General features: G+C 40.5%; 1 protein-coding gene across 1 annotated transcript in view; it reads left to right on the top strand.

The window, feature by feature from the left end:
* The first annotated feature begins 7,733 nt into the window (after positions 1-7,733).
* Positions 7,734-22,530, top strand: part of LOC139150531 (microtubule-associated protein 10-like) — a 36,991-nt gene continuing 22,194 nt past the window's right edge. The window contains exon 1 of the mRNA XM_070722957.1: positions 7,734-9,609. Coding sequence (XP_070579058.1) covers positions 7,953-9,609 — 1,657 coding nt within the window. The 5' untranslated portion in view covers positions 7,734-7,952. The remainder of the gene's footprint in view (positions 9,610-22,530) is intronic.

Here is a 22,530-nt window from a genome sequence, read left to right as displayed (position 1 = left end):
ACTTGTTTTATTTACTGACAATTAGAAACGTAGAGCAAAGCCCAGGACCCAAGAGTGAGACTAGAGAAATCCCCAAGGAGGTACTGTACCAAAACGAGCGTTGAAAAACACTTTAAAAAGTGACTCTGACATTACAAGTAATATACAGACTGAAATCCAGATGTTGAAAGACATGATGTTGAATAAACTGGAAACCATTGCTGCCGACATAAAATTGATGTATGGTAGATTCGACATATTAGAACAATATTCAGAATAAATAATGAAATAAATAGTATTAAAGATGAATTTTTTTACAATGAGAGACGACATTGCTGGAATTAGACATCAAGGATTTGGTGACTGTCACGGAAACGAAACTGTCGAAAACCTTCTTGAAGAGGAAATACGGCAACTTAGACGAGATATGGTGAATTCTAGAGCAAGTCAAGTCAAGTCAAAGAAGAAGTTGCATGTAAATATAGGAAACTACAAGAATAGGGAATTTACATCGACCGAGTCTTAGACTATTCTAGAAGAACACGTGAATAGAGAAAGAAACTGTTCGCATACAGAAAGACACTGAAAGAAAAGGAAGACATCGCCAAGATTACAGTAACCTTTGATAAGGTTATTGTGACAATGGCGGATAGCACGCGCCGCGTGATCATGTGTGATGGCGAGTCTGAGGATGTGGTGTAAGTGAATAGCAAAACTCTATAGGGATTCGGCCAAGGCTATGACACAGTAGATACAAAATGAGTTGAGATTCATGGTCTGGAATGTTCGTGGCATAATTTCACATTTATCAAATGCTGAGTTTATTTTGTTTTGTCAATCTTTTGATATGATAATATGATTGTTTACAAGTTTAGTCAATAAATGATACTTTAAAAGTGACAATCCCACGTATGAAATGAGGCATACCCTGCCTTTGCCATGAGGATTAAGCACTCATGCTGTCAACCACTCTCTCTGAATACTCAACCGTGAGTCATTATAAATGGTGAGTACTCAGAGAGAGTTGTAGATACACATGAGTTCTTACTCATCATGGCAAAGGCGGGATATGCTTTATTTCATAAGCGGGATACTTTTTACAGTATCACTTATTGAATATACTTACACAAATATACAAACAAACAAACACCGTTCTTTATTGACAAAGATGAATACAAATACAAATCTTTGTTGGTTCTTTATTATATATGTAGAAATGACCATACATAATTAATAGACAAACAAGCATAAACGTACAAATAAACAAGGAGCCAGATTCCCTACTGGTTACAACTCAGTGGAGCTTACCAAATACGTGACTTTCCATCTGTGGCAGTCACCTTTTTAATCAAAGATTTGTTGAAAATAGCTTTGCTATTTTAGTGTATATACATTTTCTTGGGATACTTAAATTCTCATCACTTCACGTCGTCATAATTTTATCTACGTTTGAGATTCTTTCCCATTTTCTGAAAAGTCCCTGAAAGTGGTTGTCGAACAAATTTAAATTTCAATTGATGAGAAGTTTCTGATGTGTAAACTTCTTATTAGTATTTTAAAACCTGTTAAATCTTGTACTATTTGCAAGATAGTCTTGACATTAGATTGCTTTTTTTGTCGCATTCACAAATAGAACAAAATGACAACCCTTTGAGAATGTTGTTGAAAGGTGCAGACACTACCCTTCAATACTGCAAGGTAAAATATCTAGTGATGAATGTCAGTATTCCACGAATACATGAATACAACAAAAATAGTCTCTGATTTAATCTTAAACTTCCACTAATTCAGTGTTTTGTGTACTAGTATTGTATTTCGACATTTTTGTCGAGCCATTAAGATAAATTCCTAGATATAAAAGTCAATCAATGTGCTAATTGGTAATTAACCGATCCAAACTGCTTAATGACTTTCACAAAAAAACTTCGGTCGAGTCAATACTGATATATTTCCCTTATTTGGAAAGTTAGTCACATATGCAAATAAGCAGTACCATTCTCTGAAGAATTTTAATTGTGCTTCAAGTTGAAATCTTCGGTATAGTCCTTTATTAACATTTGTAAAGTAATTCATACGATATGATAGCGACATTCTGAGAATATGTGATTTCTGAACAGATGAGCATTACTGCAAATGGTAATAGTATTAATTGTGCAAGCCACACCCAATAAAAACTTATCAGTCATTGCTTTTTTCAAGCATAATCTATGCAGCAAAGTCAATTTTCATCTGATAACCCTTTCTTGAGATAACGCGCCAACAGACAGACAAAGAGACACACAGGCTGACAGATAGATGTACAATATACATGTTTGAACTGAGTACATTCATAGCAGTTTACAATTTTTGTATTGATATACCTTTTATGATGCTAAGATTTAAAATTTCAATACAAATATTACTGCAGGAGTTTACAATTAATCAGTCAATTGTGATTAGTCACCTTTGGGTAAAAGTTTCCTGATGAAGCTTCGGTGGTTGTAATTTCGGAGAAATTGATATGTGTGTTCCAAAATCACGGATAGGGCTGATTTGGCTCATCATCACTCACTGTCCAGAAAAAAGGGGATGTTCTTTTTTTCAAATATCTAGCCTGTTAAATGATTTAAATACCAATCCAATATTTAAAACCTGCAGGAGAATATATTTCTATTTTAAGAACAGATGACTGAAATGCAAATCAGTGTCTCATGCTGGGATAAAACTCATATTGGATCACAAAAATCACACAAATGCCATGAAGAACGGCGATGACACACTAAAAATTGATCAGAAAAGTAATAATATATGATCCGTTGTATTCCACATGTAAACTTACGGCCATAGCGCTCAATTAAAAATGGAATTCTTTGAAAATAGCGATATCATCGCTAAACTTTGTTTCAAAAATTTATGCACCTAATAATTTATACTGAAATGATATCATCACTTAAGGATGCAGTTGCATTGTTAAACTATTTATCTCTTCCCTTGACTTTGGTTTAATTTTGTCTCACATTTCTTTAAAAGGAGTACGTTTTGATTGAAACATGTAAGAGGTATCTTGAAGTTTGCAGAACTAAGTCATCCTTGGAATGCCACCATGAGGTGTCAACTGCATCATCGTATTCATGTATATATATATATATATATATATATATATATATATATATATATATATATATTTTTTTTTTTTTTTTTTTTTTTTTTTTTGATTGCTAAGCTGTTGTGACGTCCTCTACGGCTACATTTTACAGGCGATAAATTTTGGGAGTCAAAAGTTAGAAACAATAGTTTTAAAAGGTCAATTTTTGCATTCCCTGCCTAGTTTAAATCTCATCGACCCTCTCCGAGTAAAAAGAAGGATAGAAGATGTAAACCTTTGGATAAGTTGGCTTTTTATAGCCTGGTGGCAAGTTCACATTATCGAAGCACCATGGTTGTCGTTCTCCAGCTCTCTGGGTACACTGCATTACTGCAATAGCAAACCCCATTAGAGTCCAAATGAATACTCGTAACTGTGTTCAAGGCATGTAACGGGCCGAACTATGATAAACCAGTGCCCATGCTATTCAAATGTAACATTTGAAAACAGACCATCTCTGCATGGATTGAGAAGGACATCAGGGAAGACCATGACAACACGATCTGAAGTTGATAAAGTTGAGATTGAGGAGTTGATCGAATGTGTGTATGAAAGTTCGATACCAACCAATGGAATGTAAAGTGGTGTATCCGAAGAAGTAGAATTGCCAGTAATAGGCTACGGATACTTAAAACCGTATTCAATTCAAAGTAAGTCACTTATTGTTCAAACTGATTGTGTGACAAAGATACTGTCACCGTTGCACGACAAGGTAGAAAAAGAGGCGTATTTTGGTTCAAATATATTACAGCTCCATGTTAATAAATTAAATAATATTCATTCTGATAGGCATACTCCACAAATGTCTCGGTGCGTTGTACACTACAGTTTAAAACCAGACAAAAATCACAAGAAAAATCAGCTGTAAAATTTGGTAAAAAGATGGGTGTTTTCATACTATATTTAAAAGTCATACTTCACTCACAAATTAATAGATATTATCACATACCAACATGCGCCTGTGTAAAGTTATGGGAAAAAGTGCCCTCACATCCGTGCATTTTTTTACCCGAGTCTGATGACCATATTTGGATGAACGTGTTGAATTCCGAACCTAGTTTTGTATTTAGAAAGTTTTACTGTAAACAACAGTGCGCGACATTCAACATTTGAAGGAATTAGGTGATGAGTTTGAATCCCGCAGAAAAGATATTGTAGTGAACTAGCTCCGAGCACATTCCCGCATATAAAGACGAGCCAGTTGCCAGATGATGATGGATTGCATAAACTTCTAAGTTTAACATCTTCACTGTAAAGTTGGCTATTATACAAAAACACATCGGGAAAGCGAACTTGCAAGGGAAAGATACCAGTTTAATGTCATATTATATGTGACATCATTTTCGAAATCGAGGTTGTAAACAAAACTGGCTATCACGATCATGATTTCAATTGACATGGCTGCCCCTCAGTGTTGACGCTTTTCTGCAGAGCTGCAGCATATACATTGCGATGCCTACAAGTTTATCGGTAAATGTTTCCATCAAATCTTCGTGTGGAATAATTTTTTGTACCTACTGCATGCACTCCTATATACTCGGTAGTGCGCCTAGCTAGCCTGCACTGTGTGCGGAACAGATGAACAAATGTTTTTTTTTCAAATTTCATTGTAAATCAAAGTATTTAATTTTTTAATAACAGAGGCGATTAAACCGGCACTTGCGACTAAGTTCGCTTAAAATATTGCTTTAAAACTCAAATTTTACCCTCTGAAACTTTAAATTACCCCCGTTTCTGCTTTCAGCACCGGTGGCAGTGTGTTCTCTGCCTTCTTGTAATCACACCAATCATGTTTTGGGGCATGATTGCTGTGATTGTCAATCATGATTGTTGGCTGGTCCCCGCCTCAGTGACAAGCACAAAGAGGCAGGTAATGGGAAACCGCCATTACGAAATCTGATTGGTTGAACCGTGGGGCGCTGTCATTGGCTGTTCAATTTTACTTGGAAGTTAAAAGCTAAAATTATCAGAGTTTCATGATGCGAACATGGCTAGAATTTAACCAAGGATTTAATAACCATACTAACAAGTTTTGAAATATTGGCAGCTACCAGAATTATAGACTGAAAAGCACGCGACAAACTAGGATACACTATGTGCGGACATGCGCAGTTAACAACTTCCGGGAGACCAAAAACTAGCACATTTCAAAATGGCGGTTTGCCTGTATCTGCGTCTTACTACGTACGTGCTGCTTGTCTGGTCACGTGAGATGCAGTGATCAGCGAATCATTACGATCATGATTGGTCAATCATGATCATGAGCGTATTAATCAAACACGCCCATGATCAAGCAAATCAAATGCGCCCAAGGATAGAGGTATTCTGCCCCATTGCCATCAAACTAACGATAGAGGGCGCTTTGGGTCAAACTCACATGCAAGAACCAATTAAGAGTTGACCTTATTGAATTTTAAATTTGTATAGGTCAGAAGGAATAAACGCAATGTGCCCAGTGATATAGTTACCCTGATGATTGCCCAGAACAGCTGAAAGATGACACATCAGCTGGACGAGATTGGTCACGCTAAAACGACGTTTTGACTTATTTGTGTGCATGCTGGTGCCGTTGTATTGAGATAAATGAAAAGAAGGATGTCTTTCATCTACCTTCTGTTTTATTCACTTTGAACGTTTGAGGACTGGGTCATTGTCATGACTTAGATAATCAAAATTTCAAATTGAAAATGTCAAAACAAGCATTTTAGAATATGATAGAATATGATATATCAAGAATCACGACATCAGGAGGGTTGGACGCAATTTGTCACGGATTATGTACATCAGAGTCAGAGCTCTGTCACTACTCAGGTATGCAGTGACAGTGACGCTGCAGTAGTAAGGCAGTATCTAATAGTGACACTGCCCATAGGCAGCAGCTGTATTATCTTTGATATAGTTACCCCAATGATAGCCCATAATAGTTGAAAGATGGCAAATCACCTGGACGCGATTGGTCATGATAAAAAGACGTTTTGACTTATTTGATTGACAGTCTGGTGCCGTTGTAGGCCTATTGATATTTATATAAAAAGAAGGATGTCTTGCATCTGCCTTCTGTTTTATTCACTGTGAACGTTTGAGGACTGGGGCATTGTCATGACTTAGATCATCGAAATTTCAAATCGAAAATGTCAAAACAAGTGTTTTAGAATATGATATATCAAGAATCACGACATCAGAAGGGGTGGACGCAATTTGTCACGGATTGTAGCCTACATGCCCGGTAGTTGAAGAAGAGTTTGGGTCAAATGATGCTCATGACAGTGAAACATACTTGTACACAAGATCAGGCCAGAGAGCAACACATAGAAAACCTGGAGACTTGAAAAGTTATCGGGAATTTTGAATTCTTGCATATGAGAATAATCAAATATTAAAGAAAAACGATGGTGTCACCATGCTTGATTTCTAAATTTGCAAATTCTAGTCAAAATAATACAGAAGTAAAACTTCGAGCAGTAAAGACTAAATGAAAAAATATGTGACTAAATGGAATTATTTATTTTTTAAACCAAATTTGCCATTATTACACCCAACATTTCAGAGATTAAAACATTTATTTGATGGAATATTGTAACCTTCCAGTATTGTCAATTTTTAGTAGCATCTAATTCATATATATCTTGTACTTTTGAAACAAATTTTTGGTAGGTCACTGTGTTCAGTTTTTTAAAATATTGCAATATTTAGCCACAATTCACAATTTGCATACTTTCTCATGATCGTCATTTTGTGTGTGCTCTTCAGCAGGAGCAATTGACCTGGCCAGAGTTCAATTAACTCAATTAAGTTGGCTTAGATTGATATAAAAAGTTCACTGATACGTTTAAAAACTTGCCTTTATAGGAATATGACTTTACAAAGTGCTAATAACAGGTAGTCTTGAACACCTGCGAGCGTGTTTATTTTTTCTGCGTGCACATCCTTTACAAATTTGCGGGCTTGTGATAGTTGGGGGGCGCTTGAAAATTCTTGATCACATAGAGGGGGGCATTTGAAAATTTTTTAGGGTATTGAGAGGGGATCTGAAAAAAAAAATCAATCACGATTCCTCCAGCCCCCCCCCCCCCCCCCCCGCCCAAATCGATATTTGTAAACGCAGCCTTATGTTGACTGGGTAGTTTGTAAAAGTGCAGTTTATGCTACGTTCAGACGTTCTGTTCTGTAGCCTTATCACCTTATAAGGCTAAAGAACAGAACGTCGGAACGTTACGTAGCATAAGCTACACTTTTACAAACTACCCAGTCAACATAACGCCTGTGTATCCGCACCCCCACCCCGGGGACGGACACGCAGGCAATCCCCAGTGATTTGGTTGAAGGTGAACAAACTTTTCTGAACTGGCCAGTATGCAGTACTCAACAGCATAATATTCGGATATCGGATAGCTCATGCTGTACTTGATTCGCACAAATTCATACTCCTTTTTCAATCATCACCCATAGCATCTCTTTTATCAAATCGTCAATTTTCCATAGCATCTCTTTTATCAAATCGTCAATTTTCCATGCTCAGCAACCCATTATCAGTGTGCGTGTGTTCAGCGTGTTTGTGTATTCTTCCCTAATCCGAGAACCTATATTCTACAATATGAGTAGTAAAATAATTCAAGATATCTCCCACAAATCCCTGCGATACATTCCTCAGCGGGAAAAACAAAATGGCGATGTACATGTAGTTCCTCAAAATACCGGAGGTAGTAGATAAGGCACAGTGCAGTACCCGTACATCTGAGTAACTGAGACGGCGTGCTGTGTAATTTTGTATAAGGTGTATTACTCCGTAAGTAGCGTCCATGGTGTAATGATCTGTAATATCATTACAATCTGAGTGAGTCTCAATAAGATGTCTGAAGAAACCCTGTTCTCACTTGAAGTGGTGGTTGAAGAAGTTTGTGTACTCTCAGCAACAGTACCATGTCGTTTACCGGCCATCGCGTTCAGATTGCTAGACTTTCCAACATTGGTGGTACATCATATAGAACAAAGTATGGGTAAGAAGTTGAAAACAAAACTTACCATGGATCCAACTGTGGAGGTGCCGCCACAACTGCAGGAATTGAAAGATAGATGGGGGATATTCAACATAAACAAAGGCAAATCGTGTTTGTTCAAGCTAGACGTGAAGACTCTGAGCGCCCATCTAAATAACACACCATTGTATATTATTTTGATTGACATGTGGCCAAATGTACCAAAACTCGTTGGAAACAGTACCATCCCACTGAATATCACAATGAATAACATCTGCAGAGATATAGATAACCACGGTGTAAGCATTCCGTCTGTTCATGGTGAGAAAGGACGTTACAAACTGTACGATCTCATGTCGAATGAAATTGGCTACATCTCGATGGGTTACAGACTTTTAAGCCTTGGACCGGGACTCATTCCCCATATTCCTGAGAAAGCCACCACAAAAGTAGAACATGAACAAACGGAAAGTTCTGACGTAAAGATAATAACAGAAATAACTGACAACACATTCGAAGAGATTAAACCCACTGTAAAGAAGCTTCCCCAAAGCACATCTAACCCTGCGCAAAACATGTCCAAGATTGAAACACGAAAACCCTCTGAAGTGAAGGCACAGATGACACAAACTGAAAAGAAGACAAAATACGTCAAGCAAATGCAGTTTCTACCTGAGGAAGAGTCTGAAGTCTTTGTTAGTGATACATGGTGTCCACCATCACTATTTTTCAATTCCTTGGCTGAGGAAGAAATTCCTTCACAGCCCACACGGCCACATTTTCCAGCACAACAGACAGCCAACACTTCTTTATGGTATGAAGATGTTGGATCTGAAACCTCAAGCTTTGCTAGCCATATTTCAAATGTTGGTGTCATTGAATCTCACCTCAAGTTTGCTAATACTCAAACTACTCCAGTGTTTGTCAGAAAGACAAGAAAGGGTGGTAAATCAACAGCAGCACGTCCATCTCCACTGCAGATTCAGCGGCCAACAGTACTTGCTCAGGATCTTCCAATACTACATTCACTGTTTAATGAACTTTCTAGAGTAGAAGGTATTTCACGCAACCAAGAGTACTCACATCAGACAGTGTTTCCTCACAGGGAAAGAAAGCCACCGACACAACACAGCACTCCAAGAACAACAACAACAAAGGAGAAGGAGAATAGAAAGCTTGTACCTAAAATATCATCCTTCAAGCAGCCTCCGAAAGCAGTGAAGAAACATGCAGATTGTGCTGAGCTTTCAAAAAGAGTGTCAGCAAATGTAGGTTGGTTGAGACAAGAACCAGTGTACAGGAAGAAGACGTCTAAACTAAAATATGGATTAACAAATACCCTTCGACTCAGACTTCAACAGAATAATCCAGGACTTTTACACCATCTGGAAGAACAGAAAGAGTGGAAGAAAGAATCCTTTGAAAAACCAGAGGAATTGCATGACAGCATACTTTATACTGACATGGATCATTCAAATGAATTTGATGGATTTGTTGGTGATGAATTGGTCAACAAACAGTCACAATTTGGTAAGTGCCTACTAGTTATCAAATAGTGGAAGACAAAAATCAGTGATTTAATAAAAACAAGATGTGTAGAGTCAGTGTTTAAGTAGGTTGACATATGTGTAGTTAGCAAGTTAATTTGCTGATAAGATACAATGTACAATTTTCAGTAACTTACAGATTTGCTGTTCAGTTTTTAATGGAACCAATTGTGAGATTAATTTCAGGGTTCAACACTCATGTAAAAACAGACTATCCCGCAGGACCAGTAAAAATTTGGAAGTGGTGGTCCGCAAGAAAATTGGTGGTCCCTTCAGATAGTGTAGTTAGTGCTGCTCTACTGTCCTGCCACAATCAAACACAGAAAGCAGGGCGTATCTTTTGAAAATGGCAGGAGAGCTAAATTCACTCTTCTGAAATCATCCAGGTGAGTGGTAGGTGGGTGATCATGTAACAGCTCCCCTGAAAACAGTCTGGCGAGTGAAAAAAGTAAATTCTAATCATCTCTTGTGATTTGAAAATGGCTGGCGAGCTGAAAATCGCTCTCCTGAAATTAGGAGAGTAACTGAATAGCTCTGCTGAAAACAGTAACAGGAGTGCATGAATAAAATTTATTACGAAAGTATTAATGACAGTGCTTTTGTTATTATAATGTAATTGAGAAGGGAGAAAATAGGGGGCATGTATTTTGACATGTATTGTGTTAGATAAGCAGTATTCTCCCACCAAAATTTTCATAGCTTATTGGTGAATTTTCAACATTTTTCAAACAGTATATATGGTCAGATGTGGCCTCTGTAGCCTTCATGAAGAAATAGATGAGGTTATACTTTTAAAAGGAAAAGTGTTGTGAATTTACATACTTTTGACAGTTTGAAAGAAATCTACTAACAGAACAGTGCTGTCAACAAACATGTTTATTTATTTATTTTGCTTTATTTTAACAGGATAGGTCAATTCATTTCCCACACAAATGGTGTTCTATGATCTCCCATGATGTCCTGCAAAAATAAGCTATAAATGTACACCAAAAAAAATATAAAATTGACAAGTGGAAGATATAAAATTGACAAATCGCAAAATCACAAAAACGATGCACACAAATTACACAATTTTCTTCACTGCAGATTTAACCCTTTTCCTGCCGAGCGCCCCTGTCCGTTATCCTGCCAAGTCGGTCAAAACCGGCCCCCTTTTCCGTGTCTACAGAAGATAGGCTCTCCTGCACGCTTTCCTGCCAGGCATTTGACGGGAAAATACCGCATTTTCGGGGCACGATTACCGACCATATACGTGTTAGACTTCAAAAATTTTTGCATGCCCGTATAGAGGGGCAACCGCTGATGAGGTTGTGTCCAGAAAATGACGAGGTCACGGGCGTTGTTTGCCCCGGGGGACGTGCACTTTTATGCCCTTTTCTAGCTTACTTTTGCGGAAGTAAAGCTCGTCGCCGGCACGCACGGCCACACCGGGGAAACATCACCTCTCTCGTGGGTTAGTAGAAGACCCAGGGGTTAGTGCTATGGGTGCGGCAGCACCCTCAAACCTGTCCTGTTTCCCCTGGGTTGTGTCACTTGGCCACGTACTTTGAACGACTTGGAAGAGTCGCACAGTGCAGTCTGCTTTGACGTAGTGTCAACGACATAGCTCCGCCATTGAAGGAAGGCGTGTACGTAGTTTGGCCAGTTCAGTGCACACTTAGCTCGTTAGTGTTACCGTTTCCTAACAGGTTAGTTGTGCAGTTGTTACTAAGGTGCAGTTTTGTACCACCTTAGCTCTGGACAGTGCAACTGCTCTATGCACTAACCCAAACGACAGATGGTTGGTACAACGTCTGTGTACAACGTCTACGTCGCACGAGCACAGCCTCCGTTGGGCTGTGCCCCTCCCACGTGATACAACGCACGTTCATCCATTACTATAGCGTCCTTACGGATCTGCCAAAAACGAAAGTGGGGGTAAAAACAAAACAAACGAAAATATGCGATCATAGATAGTATTTTATTCGGGAATAATTTACATTATGCCGAACAATAAATCTCGGAGTCTGTCTCTACGTCCGAGTGCATGGTCCGTGTTTCAAAAATTACAATCGGGGTGGCAGATCCGTGTTTCAAAAATTATAATAGGGGGAATTGTACAAAATAATCCGTCTAAACAAAACAAAAATATGCGATCCATAGATAGTATTTTATTCGGGAATAATTTACATTATGCCGAATAATAAATCTCAGAGTCTGTCTCGACGTCCGAGTGCATGGTCCGTGTTACAAAGATTACAATCGGGGGATTGTACAAAATAATCCGTGTTTCAATTTACAATCAGCGGGATCGTAAAGCACAAACAAACGGCACAACCGTGCTCAAAATGTGATCATGGTCCGTGTTAAGAATACAGTCAAGCCACTGTTAGGCGAAGCTGTCCCCTGTCCGTTATTTACGTCGGGTTCTCTTGCTGATGGGTGTCGTCGGGCTGTGTGAGTAGAGGTCTGCACGCCAACGCTCCTCTTACCTCGTAGCATCATGCGATGATGAAAAGCCGCAAAACACTCGCCCTCGTGAAGATGAACCCCGCACAGACTACATCCTTTGGACGTCTCAGACAGTCGTCCGCTCGCAGTGGTCTTACCCTCTCTGCTGCATACTTTACAGCATTTCTGCCGCCCCTCCAAACGGCTGACAACGTGCATCGGCTGATTTTGTGGATTTATGTACGAGGCAAGAGAAACGGTGGCCTCGACCTCTCTCACACTGGGCTGCGATCGCCCACAATAACCGCCAATGAGTTGTTTCCCGACACGCAGATGAAACATCTTATGGGTCAGCTTACTATCAGGGTGTACATGCTTGAAGCATATATATGCATTTACCAGGGCAACATCAATCAGGTAACATGCCAGATATGTCCACCATCTGTGGTTCTTGCGCCCAGTGTGAAAGTACTTGCGCTTCTGGTTGGCTCGGTCGACGCCTCCCATGTACCGGCGATAATTATACAGCGACAGAGGCACTTGTCGCTGCTCGTCTCCCTCCCCCACTGGCACGCACTCCAAGGGTGGATAGACCGTATTCAAGATCAGCACCTGAGCGTTACTATCCTGATAAGCAGTGATGTTAAGACGAGAGTCCGTTCTGGTCGTGGCTTTCATATCCCCAACAGACAGAGGAAGGCGCTTCCTCTTACCCGGCGGAATTAATTGAGGGGGCATGGTGCGACGATTACGGCGGTTAAAACTCCCGACCATGTAGATCCCGGTCTCCATCAGCTCTCTAGCAGTAACGACCGTGCTAAACAGGCTATCACAGAATAGGCTGTGATTATATCCACAGAATGGCTGGACCAGCTCCATCGTAATTCTTTTCACCACACCTCGCTCCTGCCGTCTCCCATCAGTCCGATCCCGAAATTTCACACCTAGGTACGGTGCAAAGTTAGCGATGTATGCAGTGGTGGAGTCGCACAGCTGCCATATCTTGAAACCGTCTCGATCAGGCTTATGCGGTAATCTCTGCTTAAATTTAGAACGGCCCTTAAATCGCACCATGCCCTCGTCGATGGAGATCTCTCTACCCATCTTATAATTATTTACGCACCTGTCAACTATGGGCTCCATCCATGGATTGATTTATAAAGGGGATCCTCCTGACACCGACGTCGGCGGCGTGCCTCATCAGGATCACGACGTGGATCGTTCTCTGGGTCTGCCAGATGAAAGTATCGCATAAGCTGCTGAAAGCGACTGCGGGTAATCACAGTAGAAATACCCTGGTTTCTCAGAAAGGGATCGCTAGACCAATAATCCTCCACTGATGATTTACGGTCGATACCCATACAGACTAAGACGCCAATGAACGCCTGCACCTCTCGGTAGTCAGCGTTACGCCAGTATTTATCTATTTTCCTAGCGATATATCGCTGGTGGAATTTGGCGTATTTATTAGTCTCGTCCTTGGCCAATCTGATCAGTGTAGCTGGAATAAACTTAAAAAAGTAATCGAGCTCACGGGAGTGGCTGGGCAAGGTGAAAGTCGGTCCTCTCTCATGGTCAAAATCGGTCTCCTCAAATATATTAGCATCGGTAGTCTCCGACATACGCCAGACAGGAGGGGTGTCGTCCTCCGCCAACACAGCAGCAACGTCATCATCGTCGTCAGAGCTTGCCTCACCTACATACTGCCTGTCATAAAAGTCATCGTCCTCTGCCGCATCCTCGTCAACCTCCGAGTCGGACTCAGCGGTGATATCACCGTCGTCTGGGCGTCTGGGCCTGAACTCGCCCGTAGCGGCATCAAGGATCATATCTGGCTCAAAATCAGGTGGGCTATCCTGATAACGAACCCTCCGCACTATCTTTTTTGGCGGGGACATCGCAGCACACGAAACTATTGCAGGAGCGGGCTGGGCAGCCTCTGCTGATGACGAGGACTCAAGCTCTTTCGCACTGGGCACAGGAACCTCTCCTGACGCAGGATGAGGACTCATGGTGCACGCAACAGGTGGTGTCTCTCCCGGAGCAGCCGGGGGAGAACCAATGGCATCAGCCGTCTCGTTACTCACTGTCTCACTAGCAGCAGCAGACGTAGTCTGTGCAGGTGAAGTATCTCCCACAAGAGCAGATGTAGTCTCTGCAGGTGAAGTAGTCTCTCCCGGAGCAGCCGGGTGAGAACCACTGGCAACCGGTGACCCGTCATCATCCTCATCGGCAGAACGATCGGTCTTACGTTTACGCTTACCACTGGGTTTTTCAGCCGGAGATAGCTTCGCCTTACGGGAGCGTTTCTTGCCCGACTTCTTAGAACGTTTACTAGGGACATCACAACGATCGCTACCACTACCGCCCGGAGACTCTGCATCTTTGAGCTTCAGTCGTCTGCTCGCCTTCAGAAAACTTTTGCGGTCCGTCAAGCTCATGTCTGGAACAGTGTCGACAGACTAGCAGGTCCCTCCCTTTTAAAGCCACAGGGAAACAAAGCCCTGGACATGATTGGACGCAGGGGTGTTATATATGCATCCACCTGTTATTATAATGGACCTACGGCAATCAGTCCACCAACCGGCGCTGACATTCCTACCCGTCATGTAAATTGCCTGTCCGCACCATTTGATATGCTAATAATACTCATTTGCGATGCAAATCCCTCGAGCACTTAGCATAACATAGTCAATGTCATTAGCATCTCAACTTGACATTCCGTCCAGCTGGGTACGTGGCATGCGCACCTGCCACCCAAGGACGTTGGCCCAAGCCCATGTTTAGTACGGGTGGGAAACCCGTATCTTTAACCTCATGTCCCTTCTAAGTACGCCTGCGCAGGGCGTATTGTCATCCAAGTCGGTGACAAGCCAACCCGACAGATCGCCCATTAAGCAGTAATGGACTGGCCGTCTCGTTCTTGTACGGCAACGAACAGTGCTTCAGCGGCTTGTTTAGGTCATAACCGTCGCCTGCCGAGCGGCTTACCCAACTAAGGCGGTCAAAGATGAAGGATGCCAAAATTGTCAACAGCTGTCTCGGCCTCGTCCGTTGGGCAAACATGGCTCCTTCAAATAACGTGGCCAGCACGTCTACGTCATCAGCGGTGATGACGACCCGTCATTGACGCCCGAGTGCGTAAAACTCGGAATATACCGACAGGTACCTCTACCTGAGTCGGTCATACTACGGTATAAACCAAACACAGGTCTGCCAACTCCGTTAGACTCGGCCGTTAGCCGAACTTCACAGGGACAACATAGGCGTAACAAGTCGGTGAACAACGGTTCACGCACCTAACCGCAGCCGCCAAGTCGGTGAACAATGGTATCAAATTTTGAGGCCATGTTCGTGAATGGCAAGGCTGAGGCGGTGTGTTTCGTTGCACGGCTTGAACGTCTAGAGCCAAGTGCAGCCGACAACGTCCGACATCTGAGTGGGTAGTCTTTTCGAGAAGGTAACAAGTCGGTTAAAAGCGATGGTTACCCTTCACAAATGTCGCTCAAGTCCGTTCGGATCAGTTCCATGTCAGGGACTAATCAAGCCGAGTCCGTCAAATCCGTCCGCACTTCCCGTCAATCAGGACCAAGTCCGTGATTTTCGTCTCGCACCATTGGCAAAAAATTGCACCGCCAGCTGAGGCGGTCTTAGGCGGTTGCCTTACAGATTAGCGTTGCCGAGACGGTCAATTTCGGCCGCAATCTATGTAGTGCCTCAGAGCCAAGTTAGCCCAAACTCCGCTAGAATACGTCACCGTGCTAACCTGCCAAGTACGCTACTCGTCCCCAAAAAAAAAACCAGTCCCCCACCGGGGTGGGGGACTGGCTGGGTAGCTTCCGCACCTTTCCCTGTCGTTGGACTCTCTGTGAACCCATTTCGAGAGCAAACGCCGTTCCTCGCCCAAAACCTGTCCTCGAACGACCCCTAGCGCGAGCAAGGGTTTGCTACACGTAGTTCCGTCGACTAGGCAGGAAAGGGGGTACCAAAAAGTAGCCCGATTTCCACCGCCTTGGCAGGATAACGGCCGTGGCTGCTCAGATTCTAGCTACACCGAATTTCAAGCGGATTTTCACCGACTTGGCAGGAAAAGGGTTAAAATTACAAATTTCTTTGTGCGATACCAGAGGGTAGAGTATTCCATAGCCTAGTGCCTCTACTCAGAAAAGTGTTTCTACTCTTTTCTCAATGGCAAATGGGCACCATTAATTTGTTACTGACAGCAGATCTTGTGAAACGGCTGGAAATATTTGATAAAATGATCTCTTTAAAATCACTTGATAAATATGGAGGATCAAAAGTCATCACAGCTAACTGTATATTCCACTGATGGTTTATCAGATGCCAGTTTAGATGGGATAAGGCCAACGATGATGATGGAAACTTTCTCCTTAGTACCAAGAACTAACTTGGCTGCTCTACTATGCAACCTCTGGATCTTAGTTTGCATTCCTTTACTTTACGTCATCCAGACAACGCCACAATACTGTACATGTATGTCATCAATGGAAAAATTAACGCTCTTACCATCAACTCGCAGGTTTTCTGGTCGAGAAATTTGTGTATATGCCATATGGCTCCTAAACGTCTCGATACAGATTCAGCAATCATATTAACATCATGAGATTCCCAATTTAATTAAATGTTGGTCTAACACTACACCAAGATATTTAATTGACTGACAACATCAATTTCGATATCATTAGATTTCAAAACTAAATTTCTACTTCTGAGACACTGATGTGTCCCAAAAATCATGGACTTAGTTTTGTTGACGTTAAGGATTGACCTGTTTGTGTCCATCCATTTACTAACTGATAAAAAGTCACTGAGTAACAAGTTTTGTATTATTTGTAAGTCATCTGCTGCATAAAACAATGCAGTGTCATCAGCATAGAACACCATTTTGCATAACTTAGTTATAGATGGCAGATCATTTACATACATCAAAAAAGAAAAGTGGCCCCAAAATCAAGCCTTGGGGCACTCCAATTTGGACAGGTGATGCTGCTGACAGGGATCCTATTTATATTCGTCATTGCGTGTGATCTGCCAGGTAGTTTTTCATCCAATCAAGTTCAAGACCGTTCAAGCCAAACTTTGACATCTTTTCCAGCAACAATACAAGGTTTACAGTGTTGAAAGCTTTTGATAGGTCAATATAATTAGCACCTGTCAACTTTCCACTGTCCATGTTGGAGAGAATGCAATCAACGACATTTAAAAGGGAGGTTTCAGTAGAGTGCAATGACCTAAATTCTGATTGGTTTTCACATATGAGGCCATTCTCATTCAAATAATTATAAAGTTGAGCATGAATAGCTAAAAAATCTTTGTAGCTATGGGCAACACCAACATTGGATGATAGTTGTTCATATCAGATTTGCTACCCTTTTTAGCTCACATTTGGTATACCAATGTGAGGTTACCGTATAAGTTGAAGTCGGTGGCGTCTATATGTATGTATCAGTGTATGCAGTGATCGAAATAATCGGTGGCAATGGTGGCATTTGCCACCAAAAACTGTCAATCTGCCACCAAAATTTTTTTCTGGTGGTATTTTTCTGCCACTAAATTTTGGGTCATCATGTCATCGATCCTATGGCTTGAATGAAGGAACACTGAAGGAACACGCATTGTCTGACGGCGGAAAAACTCATTAGCCAAAAAAAACCCAAACTAATTGCGACATTTTGGCATGAATGAAAACACAGCGTGAATCCAAACTTGTGATTGGCTAATCTCCATATCGATGACAGCAGCTTTTGTACACTTGACATGCTGTTGTCCTCTGTGATAGCCGCATATGCAGTCATACGGCACAAGATAAAAGCATGTTGTGACATTTTGAAAACAAAGCCAAACTGCAGCCTGCATGAATTAAATAACAATAAATACTTGCAATTCATTAGCCAGTACAGGGCTCAAAAATTCCAATCGCTGACGCCCGTGGCTAGTGAATTTTGCGTTCGGGCAAGTAAAATCAATATGCTTCCCGTCCGACGGGCAAGTGCACCAGCGGTTGAATTAACTAAGCTCTGGACAATTCAAGCTTGAAAAAGTATTTCATTAGGTCTGTACACGCCTAGAATCATTGTAAGTTCTTCAACTCTCAGAAGTTTTTTCTGAAAACCCTTGAAAATCCGCCCGACATCGCAAAATAATCGTTCTTGCTGTTGTAAAACACAAAAAGTCGTAAAAAATAGATTTTTGCGACATGTTCTCTCCGACGACACGGAGTGAACTCACTGTTTTGTATGTGTGCCGTAAAGTGGTATGCTCTTGACAGTGGTTGCCATTCTCTTTGTGCTAGTGTATGAGTCGTATGACAGTCGATCGGCTTCACGCGATAGTGTAATTGCACCATGTGCTTGGTAAATGGATGTAAACTTATTCGAAGCCATGGATCTCGGCAATGCTTACTGTTCAACGTAAATCAACCCCAGTTGAAAAAGTACAAGTTTACATCATAGTCGAAACGGGCTCAGTCGACCAAGGAGGCCACATATTGCAGCTACGTAGTGCGTGAGATGCAGACAGTTTCAAATTACGTGACCTTGGTTGTTAGGGATCGGCTCTCACTTACAGAAAACAAATCTGCACTGAAGAGTAACGAAAACGAAACTTGAATCTGCTCTCTTGACGAATACATTTATCAAAATAAAACTTTGAAAGACGGCTGTGCTCAGTGAGTAAACATGTAAACAGGTAAAAGGGTTGCAGATGTACACATGGTACATGTGCATATGCATTGGCAGATAAACACTAGCAGAGCAGTTGTTTGTGATCTCAGCTTGATAATAAAGAGCAGCAGCCAGCCATGCACATTGTAAATCACACAATCTTATTACTGTTATGCAAAGATTTTAATTTGGACGAGGTTGTGGAAAAATTCCAAATTCAAAGATGTTTTCTAAATGGCCAAATCTTCAGAAAAAAACTAAAGTATTCTCACATTTCTTCTGCGACATTTCAGATTTGGTAATAGTCCTTCATTTTAACAAGAATGTAGTTCATGTTTGAATCTGTTTTTTCCCTCTTTGAATTCACTTCATATGGCCAAACTCTTGCTCTCTGTTACAAATTACTAGTACAGTTATTAGAAATTTAGGGCAAGTAATTTTTCCTCTTGGGCAAGTAAAAATGAAATTCACGTGTCCCACGGTTAGTAAGTTTGAAAAAAATTTTCCGAGGCCTGCAGTATGGGTTGATTTTTTGTGACGTGCACTCACCATATTTTCAAGAATTTATAGATTAGATAGAGTATGTGGCAATGAGAAAATGTTTTATTATACCGATCACGTGTTAAACTGCCACCAGATTTTTCATAATTGCCACATGATTTTATATCCGGTGGCAAACTTTTGCCACGAGAAATAAAAAAGTATTTCTATCCCTGGTATGTGTGAACGTACAGTACATTGTATGCCCGTCAACATCAAAAACATGTAAACCGCTGCACATTTTAGCTTGTGTTTGGTGTGTGGATGCATCCTTGGCTTAAGATGGGATTTTGTTCAAATGAAGTTTGCATAACCCAAATTATGCAAATGATTTAAGGTAGAACGCACCTCGGGGACAGACATTTGGACTCTCAAACTTTTACAGTTCTCTTCTGATACACCACATGTGGGGGTTCATTTTAAAGCTCTTGGTGAAAGAAAACTTTTCACCGGCTTAGTTTTTGAAATTCGAAAATTTTTATTTTTCGCCATAGAGTTAACACAGGGATGGCGGCCATTTTGAATTTCTAATATCGGTAAATCTTGGGAAATTTGTGTCTCTAGTACCAAAATATGCACGGTGACCCCCTATTTTTATTCTTGATTTAGAAAGAGAATGATTGAAAGATTCCTTGAGGAAAGTTAGAGCAAAAGTTTAAGTCTTTCACTTTCGAGGTGCATATTACCTTAAAAATGTGAAAATGGTCAAAAATTAATAACTCAAGAACCGCTGTTTTGATTGCTTTGAAAATAAGTGAGCAAGTACCCTAGGTGAACTTTGTACATTTTTTGTGAACATTGTGAAGATATCTTGAATTTTGTATTTTTGCTGAATTTTTTTTATTTTTCTCATTTTAAGTAAAAATTATTTTTCTCATGAAACTGCTTTCCCAATTGCTCTCAAATTTGGGTTGGATGTTTGCAAGATTGTTACCCTTTTATTTTGTTGAAATTACGACAAAATTGGAAAAATTACTGATTTGGGGCAATTTTTGTCATTTGGTCAAAAAATTTTTAAAAATGTTTTCTTTTCAAAACCGTTTGACAGACAGCTTTATATTTGGTATACAGATGTCCAGGGATGACAATAGTTAGATATGTGGAAATTGTCCTGAAATATACAAATTTGTCAATTTTGTCATTTTTGGTCAAGAAAACCTGTTCTCAAAATTACTTGTCTGATAGCTTTGTAATTTGGTATAAAAGTCCCAATGGATGTTATTAGATAAGATTTCTGCTCAATGTGTTGGGAAACCCCTCAAATATGTATGTTTTTTGTAATTTTCTCAGTTTGTGACCTTAAATGACCTACACCAACCCAGGATACACTTATATTGTGAGACAGTTTCAAAGGCTGTGAACATAATTTTGTCGTATTTGGTATCAATTTGTGGTAAAATTTGATCCAGAAATCAAAGCTGAGGGTATTTTTTTCATTGCAGACCAATTTTTGCAACTTTTCCATGTAAGACACACAAGAACTGATGAGAAATTTGTTTCCAGGATAATGCCAGATGTCATAATCACTCCCACAGTGGAAGGCATTTCACTATCTGTAGCTAACTTAAACAGGAACTTCCCCTATAAAAATCCAGATTATCGTAAACCTATGCAAATGGAAAAAAAAGCCACTTAACTGATCAGATGTGCCATGCTTGGTCCTAAAATCCCATAATTTTGCCATGTTTCAGGCGTTCATTGTCATTGAATCTTGCATATGATGTCTATGAATATGTACAGGATACAGCCCTCGTACTCGGGCTCTTCTGGTATATAAAGTCCAACCCAACGATAAAATGTCGAGGCCGCAGGCCGAGACATTTTATCGAAGGGTTGGACTTTATATACCAGAAGAGCCCTCGTACGAGGGTTTTATCAGACTTAAAAACTATCGCCCCTAACTGATATATTTTCGTTTTCAATGTGTTTACGTCAACCTTCCCCTTTGTCAATGTAACATGTTTTGGAAATGAATTAAAATTTTTATTTGTGAAATAGCCTTCCAATGTAATGGAACATCCTATAAATGCCCTAGGGCACATTAGTTTAAATGCCCTAGGGCACATTAGTTTATGTTTGTACCACAGCAGATTTTGTGTTGCAGCTGGTTTCTGCTGTGTTACCAAATTTGAATATTAAAACGTACCAGATGTCTACAGAATATGACATGTTCACTTTTGATTGGACAGTACTTTACTATGGCGCTGTCATTCGTTTCTGGAATTTGGTGACCAAGGCTTTACGAGTAGATAAAACACCCTGAATTGAGCACTCTGATTGGTCAATCAACAGTAGATAGTTTTTAAATAGCGAATAAACTTGAGGCAAACATAAACTGAAAAAATGTTCAGTATTTTATCTGAGAACGCATATGTTTCAAAACATATTCCCTGTACAACCATTTGACCCCTCTTTGCATATGTCATGAAAGTGCCCATCATGATTATTCAAATTTCTAAAACGGTCAAAGCATTGCTATGAGAATTGAAAAACTCCCACCCAATGTATGCAAATGGCTGCTTCATCAGTAATCGCCCTATTGTGCACCCACGGTCTTGTCCTTTCCTATTTGAGTGCTGTTTACGTTAGAATGGTAGCACTCATAGTATTTTTAATTAAAAAATTCCCAATGTTGTAAATACATATCCTGCCATTTGGCCATTGTAGCTAAGTGAACATGGTCAATACAAGGGGTGGACCATTTGTTATTCAGAGGGGGTAGGGTCTAGAAGATTGATGAGGTAGCATTACTTTTTTACAAGATCCTTTGTACATTTTTTCCCCACTCTTGTACCATTTCTTTTTATCAAACCTTCTCTGGCTGAGTTTTTTGTTGACATTTGCTTATAGGATCTGCTTGTCCCATTGCTATAGAAGTTGATATGCATGTTCCTAAAGATGACCTCCAGTACCTAAGTTGGAGACCTTATTTGCTTTTGTCATTCTTGTTTTTTGGTTTAAATATTTCTTGAATGGACCAATTCAAAATAGTGTTCTTAGCGGTATTTTTGAAAATTGGTGAAACCTTAGCCATTTTGCACAGGTCAGGAAGTTTTCCAGTACGAAGTGACATATTGAAAAGATGGGTAAGGGACCTACATGTACATATGATAGGAGCTCCATATTTGAGTAATTTTGCCGGGTAGAATCAAGGCCAGTTGCCTGGGTAATTGATATACCATTGAGTTGGTCCAAAACAAAAGTAGGATCAATTTCTTTAACGATGAATTTGCATACTTTCAAATTTCCGT

The sequence above is a fragment of the Ptychodera flava genome, chromosome 14 (genome assembly GCF_041260155.1).
Source record: "Ptychodera flava strain L36383 chromosome 14, AS_Pfla_20210202, whole genome shotgun sequence".
NCBI lineage: Eukaryota > Metazoa > Hemichordata > Enteropneusta > Ptychoderidae > Ptychodera > Ptychodera flava.
Note: the sequence above shows the minus strand (reverse complement) of the source record. Positions and strands in the feature narration are given on the sequence as shown.